General features: G+C 33.8%; 1 protein-coding gene across 1 annotated transcript; it reads right to left on the bottom strand.

Annotated features, from left to right (window-relative positions):
- Nucleotides 1–655: 655 nt before the first annotated feature.
- Nucleotides 656–17,517, bottom strand: LOC132713014 (transcription initiation factor TFIID subunit 6-like). The gene is made up of 12 exons (XM_060695451.1): nucleotides 17,390–17,517; nucleotides 13,533–13,713; nucleotides 13,154–13,240; nucleotides 11,919–12,072; nucleotides 10,370–10,599; nucleotides 9,404–9,547; nucleotides 8,605–8,706; nucleotides 8,215–8,339; nucleotides 7,398–7,530; nucleotides 6,743–6,868; nucleotides 1,554–1,727; nucleotides 656–1,170 (listed from the first exon to the last, which is right to left on the bottom strand). The coding sequence occupies exons 2-12, from the start codon at nucleotides 13,689–13,691 to the stop codon at nucleotides 739–741; spliced, it is 1,866 nt and encodes a 621-aa protein (XP_060551434.1). The 5' UTR covers nucleotides 13,692–13,713; nucleotides 17,390–17,517; the 3' UTR covers nucleotides 656–738.
- Nucleotides 17,518–17,573: the final 56 nt, after the last annotated feature.

The raw sequence follows: 17,573 nt of genomic DNA, 5'->3' as shown, positions 1-17,573 counted from the left end.
ACATGTACATGTTAAAAAAGAATTCCAAAAACAAAAACTGCAGAAAAACAACACAATCAAAATATTTGTATATCTTATATTAGTTCATTTAAGGTACACTCATTTTCATCAACATTTATATTAAATTTTACTATCTTTAAAAAAGACATTGTGTCTTTCTTCAATAAACCTTGCATCATCTTTATTTTGTCCCTAAAGAGAAAATTCCTCAGTGGGAAAACAATTCTTATAACTTGTGCATTATCAGTGCAACTAAAAGAGTCATCTTTCTTGAATGAACAAAAAGTAATTTTGTTTACATCAATTTAATTCCTTTCGTTTGATTGCGGTTTAAAGCTGCTTTGGAAAATACAATAACTTTCCACTTTCACTGGTAAAATCACCCCCTATTGCCCTCAGATGTGCATTAATTTATGACATAATAAGGCTTACAGGTAGTAGCACTGAACTGAAGTAACATTGTTTTCCTGCATTTAACTTCCCTATCAGGATTCAAACACAAAACCTGCAACAATGTCAGCCATGTTAATCTGTCAGTCACCTTGGTAAGAAAATAAAATACTAAAACAGTATAAAAACCTGTCTCGTATTTCTTATTTAGCTCATAGCACTTAAGTCTTCATATACTATATTACACCAAAACAGAAGAACCATAAAACTTCCTTTGGAAATATTTGCTGCCATTTCGTCAATTTGAACACATACTTAATCCTGTTAATGTAAAATGATTGTACTTATTCAAGTATTTGGATCACTTTTCAATAGTGAAACTTGGGCTTGTGCCTGGTCCCCTGTTGTAAACACAGATTTCATCCCAACATCACTACTGGTGCCCTGCACTTGTTGAAGAGGCTGAGAAACAGACACAGATTGGGGAAGGGACATAACAACAACCTTCTGTCCTCCAGTGGTAGTTTGAGTCATTCCCCCTTGCTGAACGGAAGTTGGTAACATTTTAACAAGAGAAGTTCCCCCAGTCTGGACAGGTGTGCCAGGCCTCTGTTGCTGCATGATGACAAACTTTTGAGCAGTGTTCCCAGATATATTAGGTGTTGTCGGCGTCCGTGGAATTGTAATGCTAGTCTGCTGGATCCTGGCTGATGTTGGAGTCTGAGGAGCAGAGCCAGGCACCGTGCCCGGAGTTCCTATGAGAATATGTGGTTTTCCTGCCTGTCGAAATAAAATGCAGAGCAATTTAAAGGTGTGTTTATATGTTTAAGAGATAAATCTGTAACAAGACTAATATTTCTGTAATGTTTGATAAAACAACACTTGACTTTATATGTATTCTTTGAATTCTCTTTGCAGAGTAAAATATTATTTCTGAAGATTTTACTTATTAAAAGAATCTACTTTTTTAAATTGCTTATCCTGTAAAATTTGCATTTAGCATATGCGTAACTATGTATGTAAAAGGCAGATGACAACACATCAAAATATATGCACAGCCCTGTTGTAGGAAAAGCAGCATGTGTATGTGATAAAAAAGAAATATGCGATGATAATATTACATTTACAAAACAAACAATAAAAGTTTGGCATTTCCTGCATACCTGAGGTATATGTATTGTAGGTTTTTGTTGTATGTTGATGCTGGATGTAGAAGCTGATCGCTCTTTAGCGACCGCGGCATGTAACAACGGTCCAAGATAACCAAACTCATTTAAATAATCTTCTACTGTATCCGTACTTGGCCGATGTGTCTTCAATACAGGAGGGATGTATTTCTGTCAAAGAAATAATATCATGGAGGAATTTCACAAATACATAAGTTAACTAGAAATGTGTCCATAGGACACGGGTGCCCCCACCGCGCCACTGTTCTGTCAATCTTTTTACTAAGTCAACGGAAATAACTCTACAAATACTGGATAAATCCACAAGCGAAACCCCAGGTGCAAATCTAAATATGCTGAGCAACCTGCCCATAAGGTTTAATGACTCTATGTCAAATCCTTTTTGAGTAAATTGCGACACAAGTTGAAAATTGCAAAAAATTTCTAAGTCAAGGGCAATTACTCTAAAAATACTAAATAAATCCAGACGAAAATACCTGGTGCACAACAACACATGCTGATCAACATTCCTGTAAAGTTTCATGACTCTAGGTCAAATACTTTTTGAGTTACGTGCGACACAAAAGTGAACGGACAGACCGAAGGACGGACAAGGGTAAATCTAAATGCCCGCCACTAAAGTGGGGGCACAATAAAACTGAAACATAAAAATGTTTTGGACAGTTCTAAAATGATTGTTGCACAGAAAACTAAATAATATATCTATATAATTTCATTCCATAAAACAAAAAATATTTTTAGCTCCTAATTTTTGCTTAGTAAACAAGAGCGATCAGTAATCACATGTGTCGCCTCATGATGGCCAATTTCATGTTGGGACAAATTTTGTGACAGACGGACAGACAGACGGACAGTGCACAACTAGACTTGGTACTGATCATTCCTGTAAAGTTTGGATAAAATTGCACCAGTAGTTTATGAGGAGTAGACCGGACAAGCTTTTGCGTATCTGGCAACACACAGAAAAAAACACCTTTTTATCAAAGGGCCATAACTCGGCCAAAAATCATTCAACCAGAAAACCCGTGCAATATGCGCAAGGGCTTGAGCTACAGATCAATCCTGTATAGTTTCATTGAAATTGCATGAGTGGTATAAGAAGAAGTAGTCCGGACAAACTTTAAAAATAAAAATTATTAAAGGGCCATAACTCTGACAAAAATCATTGAACCGGAAAATGCTGACAATATGCACAACTAGACTTGGTACTGATCATTCCTGTAAAGTTTGGATGAAATTGCACCAGTAGTTTATGTGGAGTAGTCCGGACAAGCTTTTGTGTATCTGGCAACACACAGAAAAAGAAACCTTTGTATCAAAGGGCAATAACTCGGCCAAAAATCATTCAACCGGAAAACCCGTGCAATATGCGCAAGGACTTGAGCTACAGATCAATCCTGTAAAGTTTCATTGAAATTGCATTAGTGGTATAAGAGAAGTAGTCCAGACAAACTTTAAAATTGAAAATTATTAAAGGGCCATAACTCTGACAACAAGAGCCACCGCCGGGCGGGGGCAACGCTCGACTTTTTACTTTTTCTAAACGCAAACATAGAAAGGTTTGAACATATATTGATGTTTCCTTTTTATAAATTTAGTTGGTCTGTCTTGTCACATTAGTTTTGTTTATATATTTTGTATATATATGAATAAAACATTAAGCATATTTCTAAAAATAGCAACAGTACGCAATTTCTAAAAATAGCAACAATGACGCAATTTCTAAAAATAGCAACAATGACGCAATTTCTAAAAATAGAAACAATGACGCAATTTCTAAAAATAGAAAAAAATGACGCAATTTCTAAAAATAGAAACAATGACGCAATTTCTAAAAATAGAAAAAAAAATGACGCAATTTCTAAAAAAAGAAACAATGACGCAATTTCTAAAAATAGAAAAAAATGATGCAATTACTAAAAATAGCAACAATGACGCAATTTCTAAAAATAGAAAAAAATGACGCAATTTCTAAAAATAGCAACAATGACGCAATTTCTAAAAATAGAAAAAAATGACGCAATTTCTAAAAATAGAAAAAAATGACGCAATTACCAAAAATAGCAACAATGACGCAATTTCTAAAAATAGAAAAAATGACGCAATTTCTAAAAATAGCAACAATGACACAATTTCTAAAAATAGAAAAAATGACGCAATTTCTAAAAATAGAAAAACATGACGCAATTTCTAAAAATAGAAAAAATGACGCAATTTCTAAAAATAGAAAAACATGACGCAATTTCTAAAAATAGAAAAACATGACGCAATTTCTAAAAATAGAAAAACATGACACAATTTCTAAAAATAGAAAAAAAAATGATGCAATTTTCTAAAAATAGGAAAACATGACGCAATTTCTAAAAATAGAACAAGAGCGATCAGTAATCACATGTGTCGCCTCATGATGGCCAATTTCATGTTGGGACAAATTTTGTGACAGACGGACAGACAGACGGACAGTGCACAACTAGACTAACCACTTTGTACTGATCATTCCTGTAAAATTTGGATAAAATTGCACCAGTAGTTTATGAGGAGTAGTCCGGACAAGCTTTTGCGTATCTGGCAACACACAGAAAAAAACACCTTTTTATCAAAGGGCCATAACTCGGCCAAAAATCATTCAACCGGAAAACCCGTGCAATATGCGCAAGGACTTGAGCTATAGATCAATACTGTAAAGTTTCATTGAAATTGCATAAGTGGTATAAGAGAAGTCGTCTGGACAAACTTTAAAATTAAAAATTATTAAAGGGCCATAACTCTGACAAAAATCATTGAACCGGAAAATCCTGACAATATGCACAACTAGACTTGGTAGCTGATCATTCCTGTAAAGTTTGGATGAAATTGCACCAGTAGTTTATGAGGAGTAGTCCGGACAAGCTTTTGTGTTTCTGGCAACACACACAGAAAAAGAAACCTTTTTATCAAAGGGCCATAACTCGGCCAAAAATCATTCAACCGGAAAACCCGTGCAATATGCGCAAGGACTTGAGCTACAGATCAATCTGTAAAAGTTTCATTGAAATTGCATTAGTGGTATAAGAGAAGTAGTCCGGACAAAACTTTAAAATTAAAAATTATTAAAGGGCCATAACTCTGACAAAAATCATTGTGAACGGGAAAATGCTGACAATATGCACAACTAGACTTGGTACTGATCATTCCTGTAAAGTTTGGATGAAATTGCACCAGTAGTTTATGAGGAGTAGTCCGGACAAGTTTTGTGACGGACGGACGGACAGACGGACAGACGGACAGACAGACAGACGGACAGACAGACGACGGAGAAGTGATCCCTATATGTCGCCACTACTCCGTAGAGGCGACACAAAAATGACGCAATTTCTAAAAATAGAAAAACATGACGCAATTTCTAAAAATAGAAACAATGACGCAATTTCTAAAAATAGAACAAAAATGACGAAATTTCTAAAAATAGAAAAAAATGACGCAATTTCTAAAAATAGCAACAATGACGCAATTTCTAAAAATAGAACAAAAAATGACGCAAATTCTAAAAATAGCAACAATGACGCAATTTCTAAAAATAGAAAAAATGACGCAATTTCTAAAAAATAGAAAAACATGACGCAATTATATACATGTATATATATGTATATATATATATATATATATATATATATATATTTGATATATATATATATTTGATATATATATATATATATTATATATATATATATATGTATATATATATATATATATATATATATATATATATATATATATATATATATATATATATATATATATATATACCTGCATATATGTATATATATATACACACACACATTTATATATATATTTATATATAAATACATATACTATACATACACACACACCGATAAATGCACAATCTGAGAAAATTCAGTAATATAACCTTCAAGGTCAAGGTCATTAGAGAGCCCAAGCAAATTTGGGTTTGATAAACAACAAGGTCTGGTCCTTAAGAATGTTCTGTTATAATATGAAGTTTATCCCTTCAAAAATAGCAAAGTTACAGTCAGTTACTGCCAAAACAATGAAAATTTCAATAATTTGACCTTCAAAGGCAATGTCATTAATGAGTGAAGGTCAAGGTCTTTCGGTATATTTTTAGCAGTTATCTTTGAAGATTATTATGTTCAAGTTTGAAGACAATCCATTCAAAAATAACAAAGTTACAGCCAATAATAGCCAAAAAAATGAAAATTTCAATAATTTGACCTTCAAAGTCAAGGTCATTGATGAGTGAATGTCAAGGTCTGACTGGTTATTTTTAAGGGATATCCTTGAAGATTATTATGTTCAAGTTTGAAGACAATCCATTCAAAAATAACAAAGTAACAGCCAAGAACAGCATGAACAAGCAAAAATTGGACTATTAACCTTGAAGGTCAAGGTCATTTATGGATGAAGGTCAAGTTTGGTGTGGTCTACTGAAAGGTCTTGTCCCAAGGGTTGTTGTGGCCAACAATGAAGACAATACACCAAGAACAAAAAAGTTATTATCCAGGTACAAGTTTGCGGAGGGCAACGGCAACGCCGCCAGGATTATAACAATACCTCTACTTTTTTTTTTTCAAAAAAAAATGTCGAGCTAAAAACCATTGAACCGGAAAATGGACAATATGCACAACTAGACTTGGTACTGATCATTCCTGTAAAGTTTGGATGAAATTGCACCAGTAGTTTATGAGGAGTAGTCCGGACAAGTTTTGTGACGGACGGACAGACAGACGGACAGACGACGGAGAAGTGATCCCTATATGTCGCCACTACTCCGTAGAGGCGACACAAAAATGAAAATGGCATTTGTCTATAGAATGGCTACCATATATATTGAGTTCTTTATCTCATTGTTTTTGTCACCTTATCATTCAAAGAGGGGAGGGGTATGCTCTGTGTATTACATCAGACAGTTTATTCCTATAATGGAGCTCCACTTATTTAACAAACGCGAAATTTGAATCTCCAAAAGGCACATACAGTATAAAACAATGGTCCAAAGAAAAGCTTTAAACAATTTCTCGAAAGAATTTTTCTATACATATAAAAATCCTGAAATAATGTTAATAATGCTGAAAAGACAAAACCACTGAATACAAAATGCTGCTAAATGAAACTTTTAAACATGTTTTATATAACAGTCTGCTTACCGCAGCAATTTTCTTGATATTATCTGCAGCAATCCTGTCTGCACTATTCATGACGGGACCTTCTAGAGCTATTTTTACTCGTTCTCCAATCATCTTCAGGTTCGGCAACACAAACGCATTTATTACCTAAAATTGTGAATATTAAAAGAACATTTAACCATTATCATGCTAAATATCTTAAATGGGCTTGTCCATTTTTCAATCTGAACAAAAACATTTATCATTTCTAGGGTAAAATTTCGAAATATGTTCTTACTGAATTGCAAACAATGCAAATCATGAACAGATTTCATGGATATGCCGACCAGTCAATCTTGGCCTGCACTAGTGGCATGGGTATAAATACCATCATCCCCCAGTGAGCTAAAAGTTAATGTTCTATATTTCACCTTATACATAGGGTTATTGATTTTTATAAAAAAATTTAATGTTTACCAAGTTCATCTTTGCGTTTAACCAAAGAAAAAAAAACAAAAAAAACACCATACCTTCAACATTGAATTAAGAGCTAATGAAAATATTTAAAATTTCAGTGAAATATATTCAGTATCAATACCGAACATCCTAATACATTTAAAAAAATTATCATTGAAATATACTCCATATCAACTCGTTAACAACCAAATGTCATCGACACACTGCCTGAGATACATACCTCGGCACCTAATTCTCCCAGACCTGATAAAGCACCATATATTGTAGCTAAAGCTGCTTTCTCAGACCTGACGGCTTTACTGAACGTCTTTGTTATTCTTGCCTGGATGTTGTTTACGTTGTTATGAAAATTTCTAAAATTCCAAGAAAATAGATATAATTTTACTTTTTTTAACAAAAACTCAGCATTTCATTGTTTGATTTTGGGGTATCCGTCCATTAGTAGAATTAAATTTGATGCAAAATTGTAAAGCTTGTATTCTGTCAATGAATGGTTGCATATCAGCACAGTAAATCAAACAGCGAAATGTTTACCATATGTAGCAAAACAAGTGTGACCTTGACCCTTGAGGTAGGGGTCTGGTTGTTTCGCATGACACATCGTCTTATTATAACAAACATTTGTGCCAAGTAATTTCAAATTTTTTTGATAAATGACAAAGTTATGGACCGAACACAAAAGTATGACGGACGGACGGATGGACAGACGGACGGAGCCTATTTTTATATCCCCCTTTTTCCTTCGAAAAGGCGAGGGACAATAAACTATATATTGTTACTACTTTACTACTCTATTTCTTATGATAGTATGTTTTTATCACCATATTTGTTTTCTCTCAATTTTTATTGGAGTGATGGAAAGAAATATTTGCAAAGCCTGACATATTTGTGACAATACAGGTAATTCATGTGAAAAGTAAATGCATAAAGCAAGTTCAAACCACTTTATTCGAAGAGTACTATTTTGAAGACTTATTTTTCAGAAAATCTACCATATATCTGATTAAGAAATAACAATGAGTCAGTTAACCACCTACCTACAGATCTGTGCATTCAGCCTGGCAGCAAAATCTCTCAGTGCCCAGTGATTATCTACATCAGGTCTCATACACAGTTGTTTACTTACTATACATGACATTACACCTGGTACAAACTCGTGTAACTGGAAAATTTTAAAAATAAAATAAATGACTTTTATATATATATATATATATATATAGACAGGACCTCGGTCATTTGCACAAAAAGCTACAGAACTTAGTCATTTCAAACACAAGTTAAGCATTTAATATACATGTTTAAAGGCATTATTGTAAATACTTACGTATTTTTCCAGGTAGATGGTTTGATTTTCCACCAAAAGCTACAGAACTTAGTCATTTCAAACACAAGTTAAGGATTTAATAGGCGTAAATGTAAATACTTACATATTTTTCCAGGTAGATGGTTTGATTTTCCATTAATGCCTTCATCATCCTCATCAGGTAAATCAACAATGCTAAATTATTCTGTACAACATTCACCTTCACCTGTAAACAATTAAAATCTAAATGATGAAACTTTAATAAGGCAGGTATGGGTGTAAGTTAAGTAACCCAGATTTTTTTGGCTTATTTTATAGCCGTTATTGGGTCATATTCCCAATTGAAAATAATATATTATTTTCCCAATCCACAGGAAAAAATTCCCAATTGAAAGTTACAAAATAAAAATATTGAATAAAAATTCTAAAATCTTTGCAAATAGAGCTTCTTCACTGTTTTTAAACTGTGTTTAAATCTTTCAAGATGCCATCATATGGGTTGTGTTCCCAAAATCCTGTAAAAAAATCCCTGTAACTAATCAACTAAGTTCTTTATCTGCTTAATTAAACAAATTAAAGATAGTTTCTGTGGATTAATAAGGGCCTTAAGCTAGGTTAAATTGCTTAATTTGTACATTTGATAATGTTTTAATTCATTAGAACAAGTTTAAATTTCTTAAAAATTTGTACAAACCCTCAAGACATACTGCTTTAAATTATAATTTTGAAAGGCAACTCGGCAGATTTTTGTTATCAGGAAGTTCCGCAGCTCTGGCTTGATTTGAATCCACAACAGTGTGGATTAAAGATTCAAAGTCAGACACAGTAACCATTTAAGTCACAGAAGCCACTTGCTTTCAAAGCTTATATCTGTACAACAGTAGTTTCATTTCTAAAATAAAAGAATGTTTTTCATAGCTTACCCCTTCAGATATAAAGCTTGTAAAATGTGGCAACATTTGATGAAGACCTGGGTCAGTGGCGAGACTCTGCAAGGCCTCAGACCTCTTGCCTTCATCTGAACCAACACAAGCCTCTGTTATCTCCTTGTAGTACAGCTGTTGCTCCTGCAAATAAAATATCAAAATATTAAAATCCTTCAGGAAATAATGAACATAATACATTGACTAATTAAAAACGGCCTTCAGCTTTTCTAAAGGTTAAATATGTTATTCTTGGATAAATTGTTTCAAATTATTGTTAAATCATAAGAATTCAGGTGGAAAATGAAATTTGCCGCCAATAAGATAACAATAAGGAAACCCCTCGATACCTCTAATCTTCTGGTCGGCTCTTTTTTTTTCCATTAATAGTAAAGTGGATAATTTGTTCCCCAGGTCTTCTATTTTTAGAAATGAACATCACAATAGCTCTCAGGACGTTGTTTTGAAGAAGGCTTCACAGTGAAATACTTAGTTTGAAACAACACAGCATTGTTTTTCCAACAAAAAATAAAAGCTGAGGGCCAGTTTAAAGCATTTTTTGCAATTGTCTGAGACATACACAAAAACAACCTCAAGCACTTCAAGCATGAATGAACACAGACATATTGACGTACATACATGTACTGACAGACCAATTTAAGTAATGTCTAAGACATAAACCAACAAAACATTTATTAAGCATGAGTTGAACATCAATCAACAAAACAATCTTATATCATTTCTGCTCAAAACATTTAAAATCAGACTAATAAAGTACATTTTGTAAATAACTATCACTGTAGCATTAACTAAAATCAATTTATGCAATAAATTATTGAGCATAGGTTCTTTTTACTTATTCATACACATTTATTGTTGATCACCAAGATGGCATAGTGCAGTGACACATACAAAACAAACTGGGATAATCCTGTCATCAACACACACAAAAAAAATAAAACTTACAACAGACAACTCATGGACACTTAATTCCTTCATCTTCACAAGATCTGACACTCCCTTTGGTTTATGTGGTAGTCTACCACCATTTGTCAATGATTTAGCCGGCTTATGACTCTTGTCTATGGCAGATTTTACCGACGTGTCTAATATCTCCATCTTTTGTTGATCTTTCGTAGCCGGTGGAGGGTTTTCTGGGATAGCCGGCTGTTCTCCATCAATGCATAACCAATGTGCTGAAAATGACACACAAAATAAAATGCAACCAGAGCAGTATCCAGATGCCTAAAACTGAAGGTAAGTTTTCAAATTTTCAGTAACATTTTAATGGCAGATTATAAAACATAAATCTATTATGTTCCAAGTCAGGTCCCTTCTCAATACAATTTTTTTTTATTTTCATCCAATTTCAACGCATATGGCAAGCAAAATTTTATATGCTTTGAAAATCGTTTTAAGTCAAAGACAAAATAAACATACATATAGCTCACAAAACAAGAGCCCGGTTTGAGCCGGGTGATGCTCCCCGAATAGGTTTTGGACACAGGAAAGTACACCTCGTTCAAAGTGCAATAATTCCAAAATTAGGCAAGGCAGAGTTACTGTTCTTTGCACTGCACTTCTAATCAATGTGATCTATCAACCTACAAAGTTTCTTGATGATATCTCTTATGATTTCCGAGTTATGTCCCAGACAACTTCAAAAAGTAAAAATAAACAAAGGGCAATAACTCTAGAATTAGGCATGGCAGAGTTATGATTCTGGTGCACTGCACAACTACCCATTGAGATGTATCTACCTACAAAGTTTCATGTTGATATCTCTTATAGTTTTACAGCTATGTCCTGGACAAGATTTTTCTAAAAGGGGAGATAATTCAAAAACCGGGCAAAATAGAGTTATGGTTCTTTGACACTGCACTCCCCCTCAATGCCCTCTACCACTGTATGAAGTTTCAACAAATTATCTCCAAGGGTTTTCAAGTTCTCCGGACAAGACGGACGACGGAAGACAGACGGACGGACGGACGTCTGGCCGAAATGGAATAAGGGGCCATTTCTTTTGTTATTTTCTATTGTTTAATAGAGTGCCAATGGCCCCTTACTCTATTGTTACGGAATGAACTCTATTGTTCTCTTTTGTTCTGTTTACAGTTAGATGGCCCCCTATCCCTATTCAGTAGTGCGGACAGATGGACGGACGTTCTCACAGGACAGTAATAATGTGGCTACTCTATTGTTCTCTCTATTGTTCTTTTTAGCCACACAAAAGAAAATAGCCACATAAAAGCATTACGGAATGAATGACATCAAAGAGAAAGAACAGTTACCTATTGTCCCTCTAGCCACATAATTACTGTCCTGTGAGTGCGGACAGACGGACAAGGCGCCGACTATATGCTCCCCCGAAATTTTTCGGGGAGCATAAAAAACCTAGAGGTTTTAAATTGCAACTGCGTGTATAAATTTTAAAACAATTATATTGATGCTATTGTTGAAGTGGCTCAGTTATACATATTTCTTGCATCACCTGTCCATGAAATTAAAATTATACCTTTCATAGAAATATCTAGAGGAACTTTTGGCAATGTCGCATTTATAACGTCCTGTAGGTCTAATTCTTTATCTTCTGTGAAATGAAGTTCACGGCCTCCGCCACTGGCATACCGGAATGGTATCAGGTCAGGGGTGTGAAACCCATACAACGGCTGTAGCAAGAGTACATGTAAATTTAATCAAAATACCTTTATATAACATAAATTTTTAAAATGTGAAACATATAACTACCTAGGTGACTTGAAATAATCTAATACTTAGCTAACAAGAGTAACTAGATGAAACATACAAAGTGCATCAAACTCTTTTAACAGTACTTTTTTTTAGCTTAATGACCATAAAAGGCTTTCTCTCCTATTTGGAAACTACTCTGGAAGAGCTTCTTTGTTTGCCTTTTTTCTATTATAATAATAAAGAAACAGTATTCTGCACTGACTTGCTTAATAACTTTAAATGGACGTAAGACCAGACTTCCCGAAATACGTCGGTCCGACGGACATGTCCGATAAATTTTGATCAGGTCCGACGAGTTTTTATTCCGGATCGGTCCGACTGTCCGGCTTTTATCCAAGCCGCATGTATACAAAATGGCGTCGCTAAAAGGTGCCAAACCTCGGAAAAATAAAAAAATCTATGTCAGAGGAACAGGCAAAACAGCAGTAAAAGGATAAAAAGAATAGACCTGAGACAAAATTTAATGAAAAATAGAAGCAAGACAGTGAATCGTTGGTGTATGATAGGGAGGAGATGAAAAATGCGCTGTAAGGAATGTGCCGATTTTTACGGCGAAAAAAATAAAAACAAAAAGTGTCTTAGAAATACAAACACAAGTCATTCTTTGATTTTGATCAATTTTATTTGGTCCGACAGATTTCGTTTCGGTCCGACAGATTTTCATGGTTTGTCAGACCGAATGTCTGACAGTTTTTTTCAACTTTCGGGAAGTCTGTAAGACTCTTGTTACTATAATCTTTTCCTGATGCAATTACAGTGACTTTTGTCATATTTGGTACACTAGTATTAAATACTGTGGGGTTGACATACATTCAGTTGTACAATAACTAGGTTGCAATTTAGAAGAAACAAAAAATCCATCTACAATCTATTTGAAGGTTAAGAAACGTTGTGCTTTAATGCCTGTAAGAACCTGTTAAAGTGCATGAAAATGAACCACAGGTTCATCTCCCACTGTGACTGTTTATCCTGAACAATAACAACAAAACAAAACCTTACCTCAACATTTTCTGCTCTAAGAGCATTGTCAAAGTCTGTACATGTAAGCTTACTCCTTTTACTATGGTTCATAAACTTCACAGCTTCCTAGACATGAAAATATAGAATGCATTTTATCTATGACCTTGTTTAGAATGATATGATAACATATTTCTCAGAAATTTACAGGAGTATATAAAGTTACTCAAATAATTGTTCTTTATACCAATAAACAAGTTACATTCTGTGTACACATTAACAATTTATTTATTCAACTTAATCATTTTTAAACTATAAATGTACAAGAAGTGTTCATGTTAACTAAGTTTTTGTGAATTGCAATATGACTGTGTAACTGAAAAAAAATCACACTGAAAGTAGCTTGAAAGTGACAACACACCTGGACAATTTGTTTAAGCCTGTAAGTACAATCCTCAGCAAGGTATGTCGCAGCTGTGTCAGGTAAGCCATTAATTCCAACAGACTCGGCTACCACTCGCACAGAATCACCAGTCAGGTGACTATTCAGCTTGCCTTCTTTCTCGTGTTTTTCTGCCATTATATTACTTTCAACATTGCACCTGAAATATAGTAACATACCATCATTAAGTATGAAAAGGTTTTATCATAAAAATGGTCTGTTTATTGTTAGTGCACACAAATATTAATATTAACCACAAGTATGGTCAGATAAAAAGAACATAGGTAACTTAATTGGAGCTATTAAACATATTTGATATCAATCACTCATGACTGTTAAAGTATTATTTTAGTTTGTTTTTACTTTCTTTACCATGTGACAAGTATGGTTGATCAACTTATCTATTAATATCTAATAAGTAGTAATTGTATAACAACTAAAAACCCTACATTTTTCATCTTTTCAATCTGTATGTTATTTTTTTACTGCACATTGAAATAAAATTTTGCAGGTTTATATATTTCTTGACAAATACCCCAATCACACAAAGACTGTAGGCGATCCTAAAGTATTCAGGAATGCAAAGGTGCATGTGATACTTTAGGATTGCACAAAGGCAGTCAGTGCGTGGCTTAGATAGCATACATGTACATGACCAAACCCACTTATTTTTTATAAATATTTTTTTTGTTTCACTAATAAAATATTTTTTCACCCAAAATGTTTTTAAAATATCTAATTTTCAATAATAAATCAGTCTTCGCCTTAATTTTTTATCAGCGCTAGCCCAGTCGGGCTAGCAGCTTGCAAATTTCACTAGCCCAAACACATTTTAACTAGCCCGAACCAAAATGGTATTTTTTGCATACATTTTGTACAAAAATATCACTTTCTATGTTTTATATACCATTTAACATTATTAAAATATCAACTAATCAACTTTTCTTCCTTTCATTATTTAAATAAGAAGAATTTAAACTACATATGAAAAGAAGATATTTTGATATTTCTGTGGCATTGTCCACAGACACTGAAAAAAATTGTTTAAAAACTGAAAATACTCGTTCTCCTCGTTTACTGTAACCATGTCGGCTGATACATGCATTGACAACATATTTATATTCCTTTTCGTATTACTTTTATTATTTTTTTTTGGTGTGTTCCTTTTTGGCTTAGTGCCTTCAAAATACAAGAGAAAAGACATATTGTGAAGCATGAGATGACGCCTAATAAATGTCTAACAATCAATAATATTTCAAGCGTTTTAAGTTCAATAAAGCTGCAAATAATTTTTAGGGCCAAGGTGGTTTACCCATCAAAATCTAGAGTAAAATGAAAATTCTGGGGTAAAATTTATAACAAGAGCGATCAGTAATCACATGTGTCGCCTCATGATGGCCAATTTCATGTTGGGACAACTTTTGTGACAGACAGACGGACAGTGCACAACTAGACTAACCACTTTGTACTGATCATCCCTGTAAAGTTTGGATAAAATTGCACCAGTAGTTTATGAGGAGTAGTCCGGACAAGCTTTTGCGTATCTGGCAACACACAGAAAAAAACACCTTTTTATCAAAGGGCCATAACTCAGCCAAAAATCATTCAACCGGAAAACCCGTGCAATATGCCCAAGGACTTGAGCTACAGATCAATCCTGTAAAGTTTCATTGAAATTGCATAAGTGGTATAAGAGAAGAAGTCTGGACAAACTTTAAAAATAAAAATTATTAAAGGGCCATAACTCAAACAAAAATCATTGAACCGGAAAATGCTGACAATATGCACAACTAGACTTGGTACTGATCATTCCTGTAAAGTTTGGATGAAATTGCACCAGTAGTTTATGAGAAGTAGTCCGGACAAGCTTTTGTGTATCTTGCAACACACAGAAAAAGAAACCTTTTTATCAAAGGACCATAACTTGGCCAAAAATCATTCAACCGGAAAACCCGTGCAATATGCGCAAGGACTTGAGCTACAGATCAATCCTGTAAAGTTTCATTGAAATTGCATAAGTGGTATAAGAGAAGTAGTCCGGACAAACTTTAAAATTAAAAATTATTAAAGGGCCATAACTCTGACAAAAATCATTGAACCGGAAAATCCTGACAATATGCACAACAAGACTTGGTACTGATCATTCCTGTAAAGTTTGGATGTAATTGCACCAGTAGTTTATGAGGAGTAGTCCGGACAAGTTTTGTGACGGACGGACGGACAGACAGACAGACAGACAGACAGACAGATGGACAGACGGACAGACAGACGACGGAGAAGTGATCCCTATATGTCGCCACTACTCCGTAGAGGCGACACAAAAATAATTTGCATTGTTTTGTTATCAAATTCCATTGCCTTCTAAAAAGTTCCTTTCCTTACATAAATCAGACTGACTTATATAATAAAAAATTGATTCAATGTTAAATAATACAAAACTTGCTCTGTTAAGGCAGGCTTCCCTAGACTAGGGTTTGTTTACGTTACACAGCAAATTAATGACAAGACTCATTTTTTTGTTGCTGACATGTTGTTTGAATGTGTCACATTCTTTTACAATCAGCTACATGGTCAGCATGAGGCTTTATTCATACTCTATTTCTACAGACTACATTTTAAAGCCGTTCTTTGGTTTTGATTATTTATAATTAAAATTAGAATTAATGAAAAATAAATATAATAGAATTAAAACTTTTATACACAAAGAATTAGTCTTTAAGGAAATTGTCCGTAACTGTTAACTTGGTACGAAAATATTGAGTACAAAACTGCAGATGGCAAGGAAGAAATATGTTTTCCAATAACTAAAGTGGCAAGTACACTATTTTTCTTTATTTTGTAGCAAAAACATTATAATATATGTCTAAACAAATTGAATATTAGGTTAAGTCCTACGATGACTACACCAAATTTAACTTTATCAATAATTTCATTTCAGAAACTCCCAAGAGTTACTTTCCCTTTTTACTCGATGTCACTTCCTGCTACTTTCGTTTTCAACTTACAGCAGTTTTGACAATAGTACTTTTAGTTTTCCATCCAATTCAGCAAAAATATATTGTATTTTCATAAAGCCAAAACATTGCTATCTGGAGCTCTGCATATTTCCAACATTATTTCAATTTGGATATGAAAAAAGCCCTTGACCAGACGGGCTACCAGCTTGGAATTTTCACTCGACCACCCGCAAATTTACTCGACTCGGTCGTCGGTTGAGTGGGTTAAGTCGAAGACTGATAAATTGCAAAATTCTTCGAATTACAAGATAATTTTAACCAGCGGTGGATTGTTTTAACATTTTACACAAAATTGTTTCTTCAATATTCATCAGTTTATGATTCTCTAAAAGTCACTTAGATTACTTCTAGGGTTAAGGGTTAGGATGAAATGCCAGACATTTCACTCCCAAGGCATTTCATTATTGAGACGTTTCACTCCCAAGACGGTTCACACCTAGACGTTTCACTCCCTCTTTGTCAATTTAAATTTCAGGTCTATTTTAGTAAATCATAAGTATCAGAATAACTTTGGTATAATATTGGAGTGAAACGTCTTCAAGACATTTCACTCACATTTGGGAGTGAAACGTCTTGGTGTGAACCGTCTTAATTGTGAAACGTCTGTCTAAGGGTTAGGATTATAAAACATGGATTTTGCTGCGGACTGATTCTAAAAGTCCTCCAAAATAAAAGATCTTCTTTAACAATGTTTTTAAACTTTTTAATCAGAATTTGCCGATTTCTATAGTCAATTTGTTTTTATTTATGTCGCGAAAATACATGAAATTAGAGATTTACTAAAACATTGTCAACTTATTAGCTTATTTTACAACTTACTTTAATAACTGAGATAAAATTCAACAATCATTTGCAATATTAATCGTTTTTGTGACAGCAATCATGCAATTTCTTCAATATTGTTGAGAGAAATTGATTTTTAAAGCTATCATTTTTCTCAGTATCAAATTTTCGAATGCAAACATTAGAAATATCTTTATTAACACTTTAGATTATGCTAAGG

Source organism: Ruditapes philippinarum, unplaced genomic scaffold (assembly GCF_026571515.1).
Source record: "Ruditapes philippinarum isolate M1 unplaced genomic scaffold, ASM2657151v2 ctg2158_1_1_1_1, whole genome shotgun sequence".
Lineage (NCBI taxonomy): Eukaryota > Metazoa > Mollusca > Bivalvia > Venerida > Veneridae > Ruditapes > Ruditapes philippinarum.
The sequence above is the reverse complement of the archived record's forward strand: the minus strand, read 5'-3'. Positions and strand labels throughout refer to the sequence as shown.

Excerpts from the sequence above, each read along its gene's own strand:
- LOC132713014 (XM_060695451.1), bottom strand. The coding sequence starts at position 13,691 with ATGGCAGAAAAACACGAGAAAGAAGGCAAGCTGAATAGTCACCTGACT. Across the intron at positions 6,869-7,397 it reads TGGGAGAATTAGGTGCCGAG|GTAATAAATGCGTTTGTGTT; the intron begins GTATGTATCTCA and ends TCACAATTTTAG. Across the intron at positions 1,171-1,553 it reads CTACAATACATATACCTCAG|GCAGGAAAACCACATATTCT; the intron begins GTATGCAGGAAA and ends TTATTTCGACAG.